This window comes from Raphanus sativus, chromosome 4, assembly GCF_000801105.2.
Source record: "Raphanus sativus cultivar WK10039 chromosome 4, ASM80110v3, whole genome shotgun sequence".
NCBI classification, from domain to species: domain Eukaryota; kingdom Viridiplantae; phylum Streptophyta; class Magnoliopsida; order Brassicales; family Brassicaceae; genus Raphanus; species Raphanus sativus.
The window spans coordinates 6,444,094-6,455,698 of record NC_079514.1 but is presented as its reverse complement, the minus strand read 5'-3'; the positions used below and the strand labels follow the sequence as shown (position 1 = coordinate 6,455,698).

At 33.4% G+C, this 11,605-nt stretch overlaps 1 protein-coding gene and 1 pseudogene across 1 annotated transcript; one reads left to right on the top strand and one right to left on the bottom strand.

Moving 5' to 3' along the window:
- Positions 1-4,218: 4,218 nt before the first annotated feature.
- LOC130510543 (uncharacterized) lies at positions 4,219-6,083 on the bottom strand. Its single transcript, XM_057006955.1, has 6 exons — positions 5,950-6,083; positions 5,506-5,730; positions 5,244-5,420; positions 4,929-5,153; positions 4,725-4,853; positions 4,219-4,647 (listed from the first exon to the last, which is right to left on the bottom strand). Exons 1-6 carry the CDS (start codon positions 6,043-6,045, stop codon positions 4,414-4,416), a joined length of 1,086 nt encoding a protein of 361 aa, XP_056862935.1. The 5' UTR covers positions 6,046-6,083; the 3' UTR covers positions 4,219-4,413.
- A 3,863-nt stretch (positions 6,084-9,946) lies between these two features.
- On the top strand, positions 9,947-11,080 carry LOC130511082 (F-box/kelch-repeat protein At4g19930-like; annotated as a pseudogene).
- The last annotated feature ends 525 nt before the right edge of the window (positions 11,081-11,605 follow it).

Here is an 11,605-nt window from a genome sequence, read left to right as displayed (position 1 = left end):
GAACCATTAAAGTAAAATGTAAATTCATTTTGAATTTACCTCACTTAAAAAAATGTGAGTATCATTTTGAGTTTACGAGATGCCCTGACCAAACTAGCCATTGTACTAAGTTGTAAAATAACCAAACTATTGTAGTATTGCGTTAGTCTAAAGAAATAAAAATAATTTGTATCAACAACTATTTAGCCAACAAGAAAATTTAAATAGCAACAGATATCGGTCTTAAAAATTGATGCGTTATTTGCTCAACCATTGACCGTTACACACACTGCTATAGTATTTTGCTTGCATCCATTCAATATTGAAGATTTATTCGCATAAACAAAAAAATTCAAATTTTTTTTTTTTTGAGCAACTTTCAAATTTTGATTAGTGACACGAACACAGTATAGTAGCCGTAGGCGACCCAACTGAGCTAATGGTCATGACTCATGGCGTCCACCACACTAATCGATCAATCCCAGTTCCCAACCAAGCCTAGTGTTGAAAAAAATGTTATTTTTTCCCAAATTGATATTCATTTATACGCCAAATACCAGTATTCATACAAAAGCTGACGGTTCAACAAAATAGTCTCAAAAACTAAGAGTTCATAGGAAACAGTATCTAAAATCTACACCGGAACGAGTTAAACTCACACCGGGATGACTTAAGAAAAAAAATAAAACATAAGAACCAGAGACGACCCTAGGTCCAAACTAATGAAAAATGGACTTTCGGCCGCCATTTCATTAAGTAAAAAACCGGTCACTTTTTTACAAAACCTGTCTATCTTCTAGTGGGTGTGTTGTGTACCATCACTTTATAAGAGGCGGGGTTCGAAGCCATTCATATGCATTATAATATACAATCAACATTCACATCTTATAATCTAATTTAATCAAATTATAATATATTAACAACCCTAAATTTGCTTCACCTAAATTTCTAAACTGATTTTAATATAAAATAAAAACGTGCAAATAATTGAATTGATAAAACAAACATAAAAGAAAAATAATGATTAGATTAGAGTTTAATTTTTATATTTGAGTTTTTATAGTCATATTTGTGTTTAATATTAATTTAATTTGATAAAATAATCTCTTAAATAAATAAAATACATAGTTAGACATAATATTTATCGATAGGTTACATTCCTTTTTTAATAGAATGAATTAAAGTAAACATACACATGGAATCATTTTTCAACATTTCATAGATGATGATGATGCATGCATACAATGATATGATCAGTTCAGTAAGATATTTCTCCCCGGGTTTTACTAGTTTAAAACTATAACTAGATCGTGATTCTCGCAACCGCACAAGTGTTTTTAATTTTTATGGATTAAATTTATGATTGATCATGTTTTTAATTGTTTGTGTGTTATGTCGGTTTTGGATTTTGAAACAGCAGATTGATATGTTAGATAAGTCTAACACTTAGGGCCTGACTGGTGTAACCGCAGCGGTTGCGGTTGCGGTTGCAGGAGTTTGCGGGTGCGGGTGGTTGCGGTTTTAAGAGTTTTCTAGAGATTTATACGACTGGTACAACTGTTAGAAATTGTTGCGTTTGCGGGACTCTTATGACTGGTAAACTACCAAACACAACATCTGTTAAATAATAATTTAACAATATTTACATTTTATGTAATTATAAAAATATTAAAAATCATAATAATATGATAAATATAAAATTTATATTTATAAAATCATATTATTCAATTTTAAAAATTTATAGAAAATATTTTAGTTTTGAATTTTTATAATATAAATTGAAATATAATATGAATACATTTTACAATTTCTATTATTTCAATTGAAAATTTTTATTGGATTTTTTAGTATTATTTTTATTTATTCTATTTTTAAAGAAAAAAAATTTACCCTCCCGCAACCGCCCGCAACCGCAAACGCTAGCTGGAACCAGCTTTTGATTTTAAGAGGTTCGGAGCGGTTTGAAGCGATTTGTAGCGATTTGTAGCGTTTTCTGTGATTGTTTCGAAACGCCAACAACCGTTATGAACCGCAAAAGCTGCGTTTGCGGGTGGTAGCGAGAAAACCAGTCAGCACCTTAATAGTGGTGAAAAATTAACTTTGATAGCAAGTTGATGGTGATGGAATATCTCTACCCGATTTGGTATTATTATTAACCTAACATTCGAATTTGCTGGTTATCTGTTTAACATTTTAAAGTTTTTGAAATAAATTGTGTTGGTTTGTTTGGACGCTAGATTTGTGGAATATTAAAGATACATATGTTGAATATATTAGTTATGAAACTGTTTATATGTAATAGTGTATTTATTAAAAAGCACAATGTTTTTATTTTTTAAGTGATGGTCCATTTAAAAATATCACATATGAAAAAATATGATTTATATTTTAATAGATAAAACTAGATTCTGACTCGTTCTTTCAAAGATATATTTTTGTTTTAATTTTTTTTGAGAAATTTAATTTTAATTTTTATTTTTATTTGTAATTATTTTTGTAATTAATATTAATTTAATTTAATAGAATTTTGGTGACTATATTAAATGTGTCAGGTGCATAACTATAAACTTGTGCCATATGCATTTCAAAAATTATTTTGAACTTTATTCCTAAAGTTTACAATATGTTATATTTTTAGTAGTTACCAAACATAATTAGTCAAAAATATTCATACTAAAAAATCTGATCCGGAATCGACCCGAAAATTAAAGTCATATACTCAGTGTTTTGAAACCCGACCCGGATCCAAGATCGAACTGGTAAACCCGGTGATCCAAGATAAATCCAGTTTGGATTATGTGAAAATAATATTTTAAAAGCCGAAAAATTCACTAAAACTTGGAAACCGTTATCTGAACCACTGGTTGAATCAATAAATAACTTCTACTTTTATTTTAGCTTTTAGTTATGTTTTAAAATCTGTTTTGTATAAAGTTTAGTAAAGAAGTTAGGTTTTTTCAATTTTATTATCACAATTTATTAACAATGTTTTAATTTTGGTTTACTTTGGATTTGAAGTTTAATTTTATTATTCACATTACACATATAACTATTTATGAATTTTTAAGTCTTGATATTTTTTATTAGATGTCATAAATCTTAACTTGTTACAAAAATAAATAATTTAAATTAGTATATCAAATGAAAATATAAAACATAAAAATAATAGTTTGGATATGTATATATTTTATGTTTAAAAAATATTTAGAAAATATTTAACTTTAGTTTCTATATATTTATTTTCATAGCTAACATATTATTATATAATAATATTTGATAAATATTTTACATGTTTGTTGGAAAACCCGTAAAACTGTACTCATAAAAAATTAATAATAGCATTAACTATAATTAAAAAAATCATCATGATTAAATATATTTGTTGAATATTAAAGATACATATGTTGAATATATTAGTTATCAAACTGTTTATATGTAATAGTGTATTTATTAATAAGCACAATGTTTTGATTTTTTAAGTGATGGTCCATTTAAAAATATCAACATGAAAAATTCATGATTTTTATTTTAATAGATAAAACTATATTCTGACCAAAGGTGGGTATATTTTTTGTTTTATATTTTTTAAATTGTTAACTTTTATATTTGTGTTTTATTTGTATAATATTTTTCTTAAATAATTAAAAAAACTTTAATAATTATTTTAAAATAGTTAGACCACACCTATACCAATACGTCATGTTGCCGTTTTAATAGCATTGATGCTTTGTTTTTTTTGTTGGTAAAAACTATAGTGATTTGTTAATGAAGTCAAATTGTATTTCTTGAAGGTTAGCCGTAGGGAATCTGATTTGTTGCATTTTATCAACCTTTATTTTGGTTTTTGATCGGAAGTTTTTACTATGTATTTTAGTCTTTCCAAAAGTCTCTAGATTACATGTTTGGTTCTCGTAAGAAAACGTGAAACAGCAGGATCTTGGACCTTAAAGAAGTTATGTAGACGAAATGGAGAGAATATGAACTGATTCAATTTCTAGAACAGTCGATTTGATGTAAAATGTGAATTCATGGCGTTACAACCTCAGGGCTCGCGGTTGAGACAGCAGCTGGAAAATCCGGTTTTGGACTTTCAGTTCTGTGGAGACAAACAAACCAGCTACAGGATTGGATAATCGTTTCCAAACTAAATAAAAATTTGTTACAATATTTTTTTATGAACGAGGTCTCTAGCAAGATTGTAAATCTAACGTGAAGCCTTGATTTTCAGGAAACGCAATGTTGTATTCGGAAGAAAAGTTTATTTATGATCAGACCAACATTGTCTCAGGTCTCAACTTCTGAGACTGCAAGTCTGCAAACTGTAACATGATAAACATCAGGCTTTTATTTTTCTCAAAGTATATGCTATTCAAAGACAAACTTTATTTGGAAACTTCTGAAGACAGAACTCAAGTGCGAAAGACTGGTTATTTATCATTTGGAGAATCTGTGTCGATCATGAGGCGAGGAGTAATCGATGTTTGGCCCCTGAGGGACGATCCCAAAAGGGTTGATCGAAGGGTGGCTTCCATAGTAATGCTGCTTGATGTGATTCATGTTCACGGTGCTACTCATACCAGGGACTTGAAATACGTCTTTCGTGTAGTTGAACAGATTCGGATACTCTCTTAAGAGTTTCTTGTTGCATTTGAAGTGAACCGCGTAAACCTGCATCATCAATGTTTCAAAATAAAAAAACTTGTTCCCCTAATTGTGTTTCTTTAGCTCTTGTCGGTTTCACTTACCTCGTCAAATCTTATTAGTGTCACAAACAATCTGATATCTGTTTCAGTCAGAGTGTTACCGCAGATGTAACGATGCTTTTCAAGAATCTCCTCGCATCTATCTAATGCTTCATACACTTGTTGCACTGCCTACAAAGATGAACAAAAAAAAACGTTTTAAAAGGTTTCATCTATCTAATGCTTCATACACTTTCTAGCACTTACCTCCTCGTAAGGTTCTTGTTTCTTTGCAAAACCGCACCTATAGACACCATTATTAATCCCACTGTAAATCCATTCATTAGCTTCATCGATTTTAGCTTGGAGTTGAGAAGGGTAAAGATCAAGATCAGGGTTTCTAGCAATATGATTGAACTCGGTGTTGAACATCCTGATAATCTCAGCGCTCTCATTGTTCACAACAGTCTTCAGCTTCTTATCCCACAGAACCTGTCATAGAAAAATACCATCTAGTTCCAACTCAAGATGACTTACAAAAACAAACACTGAGAAGCCAAAATTTTTAAAAAAAAGACTTACAGGAACAGTATACTTCCCGGTGTAGTTTGGGCTAGCAATCTCATAGAGATCTCTTACACTCTTAGCACCATTAAGATGGTCAGGATCAGCTCCTTGAACCTCAGCGTCTGAATCCGGGAAGACCCATCCCATGTGCTCATCACTTTCCTTGGTCCTTCCCCAAATGGGTTTAACAGACTGATGCAAACCAAACAAGGAAACTATTCAATCAATACTGTCATGATGAACATAAGCAGTTTTAAAGGGCTTTGAGTCTACGAACCGAGAAGCTTATTGCATCGTCAAGTCCTTTGATCTTCAAGTATGAGATGCATCTAGAAGCCCATGGACAAGCATAAGATATGTAAAGATGGTATCTACCAGATTCAGCTGGAAACTGAGAATTGGAATCTCTTGAGACGAAGTTACGGAACGTTGATGCAGTTCTTTGAAATGCTCCGGAGTCTGATGTCTCATCAACCGCAGATCTAGCCATTGATAGTGTACACTTAATGACAAACATTCAAAGCAAACGATCAAATTTCAGTTTTGGGAAACAGAGGTTCATGAACAAAAACAGAGCATCATAGTATGAGAAACAGAGGTTCATGAACAAAAAAAACAGAGCATCTTAGTGTGGACACACAAACAAAACAAGGGATAAAAAGTTGGAAAATTTTGTCTAGAAATCAGTACTCAGATCAAACACAAAACATATAAGACTCACGAGTGGATTGCGATGATGTTGACGAGATCCACGAGTAGTGAACTTTGTAGCGAGAGAGAGGAAGCTGTTGTGGCTGAGGATGGTGGAGTAAGACATCAACTAAAGCTTCTATATAGTATTATGTTTCAGCTAAAATACAGTTTATATACATAAATACAAAATTTTAGAGAGTCAATATTGGCGAGCGCTTACGTCATTGCTGTTGTCACTCCCACTAAACGAGCCACCTGTCAACAATTCAATTCTAAAACAGGTGGTGGTGACACCTTTGCATTAGAAAAAACCCCATAGAGTTCACATCTTTCTACTTAATTAGTGTTAGGTCTCTGTACAAAGTTGATATCTTAATAGAAAACCCAACTCTTGTCAAAACTATTGTACTTCTACATCGGTAAGAAGAAGATGTGAACTAAGCTCGTCAATCTACCGCAAGAGTTACATTTCTACAAAAGTTTAGAAAGGATCAGGTTTTGACGCTAGCAACAAAAATGTGTCTCAAATCGTGGAACTTTAAGTACAAACCTGGTGGAGTAGTTACTAAACATGATCAGTGGAAAGAGTTAGAGAAGGTAACGCTTGCGGTAGATTGACGAGCTTAGTGCAACGGCAGTGTAGTACGTGTTGGCAGGGAATCAAGTCTGGAGAACTTGATTTGTTAGTAGCATGTTCTCATACGTCGTTGTCCAATTATCATGATTTAGAAGTGCCAATTCTCACGAATGTGATGTGATGTGGGATCAGAGATTGAAAGGGCATTTAGAGCACGAGTTGTTCTATGTAGTCAAAGCTATGTTTTGGACTGGAAAGAACAGAGGCGTGATGGATCTTCTTAGTGGTAGTTATGTTGCTATGCTATGGAAGAAGAGCCTTATTTGGGTTTGGAAGAAAATACGAGGCTGCTAACTAAGAGTCCTAAGTCATGGCGAGATTCAAGTTCAAAATCATTTCAAAGAGAACAATACTGGTTGATGAAGAGCTTCCTTTGGCGGATGAATCAATGGCAATGGAGAAGTTCTTACAGCAATGGATATGGGGATAAAGAACAACTAAATCTCGTGTATTTGAACCTAAAAAGAGGGGTGCCGAAATGGTTTGAGAAGAGCAGAAGGGACTTCATAAATTGGACATGCCTTAAAGCATAGATTGATGGTTCAGTTTGGTGTAATCAAGCATTACTCTCCAAAAAAAGTGCTGCCAAAAACAAAACTAATCTCTAAGGCTTGTTCAATTTTGGAGAATAGAGCTTCGGTTCAGTCTGATCCTAAGGCCGTAAAGAGTAAGAATAGAACTCTGGAACTTATGGAAACTACACTTATGAATAGTGTTGCAGAAGTGGATGAATCTGGACAGTGATGATGAGACACTGATTAATGGCGAAGAAGAGAAGTTCCAAGTGAAACATAATTGGAGATGCAAGCTATTCTCAGTTACTTCAACGCTGGAGCTAAAGGATAAGTCAGCACAAACATCATTATCTGTGGCACGTTTGAATCTACGACCTCAATATCTTGTGAATTACAGGCTGTCAAGGTTATCATCTTTGGGGACAAAGATGGTCTGAAGAAAGGAGTATTGTGACATGATAAACTGGTTATTCCTTTGGTTTAGTTCTTTAATTTCTGGTTAAGTTTTCTGGTTTAGTTCTTTGGTTTAGTAAACATTATATTTTAACGTTTTCTCATTTACGGAAAAATCAATCAATCAAACATTAAAACAATCTTCTTAAACCATAACTCTCTCTATTCATTATGTTCATCATCTTTCACCATTGAACCTCTGTTCTTCGAGTTGATCCTTCTTCCTTCGTGATCATCCTCTAAGCTTTCATTTACCGGTTCTCAAGCTCGCGGTGAGCTTCTGCATTGGATCTATATATTATTACCGGTTTTACTGTCTCAAACTGATTCACAATGAAAGAACAACATTCCATGTCCTTGCATCACTGACTACTTTCCATGGTTTCTTGATCCACGGTGTGGATTTGCTTGTAGATTTTTATATATAATCACTTCTAGCCTACTCCTCTGGAGATTCTCTCAGTCAAATCAACAAGGATTTTCACTACGGCTTGCTCCTAGTCTGCTAAAAATAAATCTCTTGTGATTTGTATATATAGACCCAAAAAACTGAATTGATTGCAAACTTGCTGATACTTGATTATCACTTGTTAGCGATGTATTTTGTAACGTATGTAGTATGGAGATCCAGTGATTTATTTAGCTTATCGAACATGAATTGTTATTGATCTAGATCTTATTGTGATTGTGATATTTGTGATGAAGTTTGGAGAGAGAGAGCTGTTGGTACGTTTTGAAATGTCTTAGTTGAATAAAGTATAAAAAGCTAAAGAACTAAGTTAGAATAAATCATTTAGTTAAAAAATATTTAGATAAATAAACCACATTTGTCATATAAAAGAAAATTAAATAACTAAGCTAACAAAAAAGCTTATAAAGATTATTACATTTGCATGTAGTTTACAAAATTAGTGCAAGTTTTCAAATTTCAACCTTATCTTTGCTTGAGTTCCATAAAGGGCATCATTTCGCTGATGACTATCATGAGCCTTCTGAAAACAAAGGGTTTGAATCATCTGATAACAATTTGACTCATTCACATCTCTAGTGAATAAACTCACCACTCTGACCTCTTATACTTTTATCTTTCGGGTCTCTCTCCATTGGAAGCCAATGCCAAATCTCCTAAGCATGTTCATGGCAAAGCCCCTGCCTCCTCTCTTTCTCCAAAACATGGTATATGGCTTCTTAAAACAAATTTCTTTTTGCTCTCAATTTGTGGCTTGAAAGGAAGTTATGAATCAACTCTCTCTTTTTTTTTAACTCTTAATATTTTGTTACTGTTCTGATCTTCTTGTGATTTTGGATTGTGATGAATCTTATAGATAGATTCCTTTTGAACTTGCTAATACCTAATATCCTCATCGATCTTACCTTAACAAACATGCCTGAAAAACAAATTACTTTTGCTTTGACTGTGGCTTGTGAAGAAATTTAGAGACTGACCTCTTATACTTTTTATTTCTTCTTTGATCTCTTTCAGGTCTCTCTCCACTGGAAGTCAATGCCAAATCGCCTAAGCATGTTCATGGCAAGACCCTTTGCCTCCTCTCTTGCTCCAAAATATGGTATATGGCTTTTTAAAATGAATTGCTTTTTTTCTCTGAATGTGGTTTATTTTTTGAACTCTCAATACTTTTGTTTCTGATTTGATCTTCTTGTGATTTTGGTTTGTGATGAATCTTATATATAGATTCCTTTTGAACGTGCTAATACTTAATATCCTCATCGATCTTACCTTAACAGACATGTCTTGATGTATTACCTTAACGGACATGCCTTGATTTATTATAGCTTATGAAAAAACTTATTGCTTTTGCTCTGTTGCTTGTGAAGGAATTTAGAGACTGACTGCTTTTGACCTCATATTTTTATTTTTCTTTTATCTCTTCCAGGTGTTCCTCCCCAGCTGCCTGATGTGGACAAGCTCAAACGCAAACAGTGGGGGCCATTTCTTGACTACCATGGTAATCGTGGATTTGCTGATGACTATGTACCATCTGAAGATGAAGGTTATGAAACCTCTGATGAGGATTAGACTCCACTCTGCTGAATAAACTCTGCTCTATAATACGTTGGTTTAAAACGTTAAGTTTCTCTGATTTTTCATAAAAATGTTTGACATGTTAAAAAGTCTTTTATATGTAAGACTATTCGCGCCTTTAGTATATGACTCATTCCTGATGCATTTCAGTCTTTGTGTACAACATATTAGTAAAAAAAAAAGCATGACACCTTGGAAGTCATACATGAAACAGAGTCGTAGAGAAAGACAGAGTAGAGGTTGTTAAGATATTAAGGAAAGAAAAGACTAGGCGTTTTGATGAGTGGGTAATTAATCAAGTAATGAACCGGCAAGCTAACCATACGAAGAAATCTACTTCAACGTAACAAAACCAAGAGCTCTTGGCCTTGTGGTAATGGAATTCCAGTTGGAGTATCCGCCCCTGGATTCGAGTCGTCTTGACCATCCTCCCACTTATAACCGTGCGTGTCCTGATGGAAGATTTCGTGGAAATTAAACTGGGTTTACCGCATGGGATCCCCACGATCATCAAAAAAAAAAAATCCTACCAAGTGAAATTGGCTCGACCAATTATTATCTTTATTTTATTATTCTTGCATGTATTAGTTATCACGATGCCCATGTTTCCCTTTACGTAGTTTGCTTCCATAACTGTTGGAACTTATGGTTCTAGTTTCTCATAAATGAAAAAGCCGAAGAAAAGAGGGAAGAGTTGTTGTAACTTCTTTTATTTTTTATTTTTATTTTTATTTTAAATTATAAAAATTCAAAATAATTTATTTTTCAATAAATTATTTTGAATTTCTATAATATATTAAAAGTAGGATATGTATCAAGTCGATGGAGAAATATTCAAAGTAGTTGTCCACCACATCGTCCTTTAACACAGTTTAATACGATCAATATCAATGGCCGTATGCTTTATTACCTCGCCAGGACGCATTTGTTTAAGTGTGTGCTTGTGAGTTTCAATATGATTTCTGAAGAAATCAGTGTACCCCGACTACCTGAGGATCTTGCCTTTTTACCGCGGCTGCCTATTATGATTGAAATTATAGAATGGGGTGGACGAGTAGCTTTTTTAGACTATCCTAATTTTGGAAACGAAGGTGATGGTTTTGAAAACGAAAGTGTGATGAAGGTATGGGTTATGGAAGATGCAGAGACGAATCTGTGGTCGAGTAAGACATTAGTGTTGCCTCCTTCTCAGATGAATATACTCATCATGCCTGTGGTCGTTAACTCGAGTTTGATGCCACGAGGTACAATACAACTAGAGAAGGTGAGGTTATCCTTGTACCTCAAGTTATAAGGTATTCTAAGCGAACGCTCAATATTTTCATCGACCTACAAGAAACAACTGATTTCTATGTTTTTCTTTACAATATTCAAAAGAACCATATGAGAAAAGTTGAAATCACAAAATCATCAGCCCGTTATGTTACAACAAAGTGGGATACTTAGTCAAAAAAAAACAAAGTGGGATGTTATTGGAATGGATGATGTTGAGAACTTGATGTATCTCTAAACACTTGAGCGTTTTGATTGTTGTTCTACTTTTGCTTCAATGTTTTTTGGTCTATTACAAATCTTTAGTCGGTGTATTTAGCGTACATTTCGCACCATCAATGCCCATGTGCCACCTCCATTCTCCATGTCTGCTATATTTTGGTTCAAAACCGATCTGTACCCAGGAGATAATCATATCCCTTGGTTTCCAAGCACACCATGGTCACATTTTAGTACAGAGTTAAAGATACCTAAGAGTCTGAGAGGATCTACGGTATGAGCTCATACAACTACAGCCATGCACACGTAATTTGTAGACAGATATCGGCATTATATTCACATCAAGTTTATGGTCTAATATTATATTCGGTATATGATGAAAAATTACATATTTTATACTTTCACAGATTTTTTTTTCCACAGGTGTTTTTAATTATCAAACGCTAAGTGCATCTTCTTTAATTTACCTTCAGGGTTGAAGTTGTACTTTGTATACAAATCTCTAGTCGGTGCATTTACCGCACTTATCACACCATCATTGCCC

Bases quoted from the DNA above. Each gene is read 5' to 3' on its own strand.
- LOC130510543 (XM_057006955.1), bottom strand. From the start codon at position 6,045: ATGTCTTACTCCACCATCCTCAGCCACAACAGCTTCCTCTCTCTCGCT. The intron at 5,421-5,505 runs GTTCGTAGACTC...GGTTTGCATCAG, and splicing joins ACGATGCAATAAGCTTCTCG to TCTGTTAAACCCATTTGGGG. The intron at 4,854-4,928 runs GTAAGTGCTAGA...TCATCTTTGTAG, and splicing joins AACAAGAACCTTACGAGGAG to GCAGTGCAACAAGTGTATGA.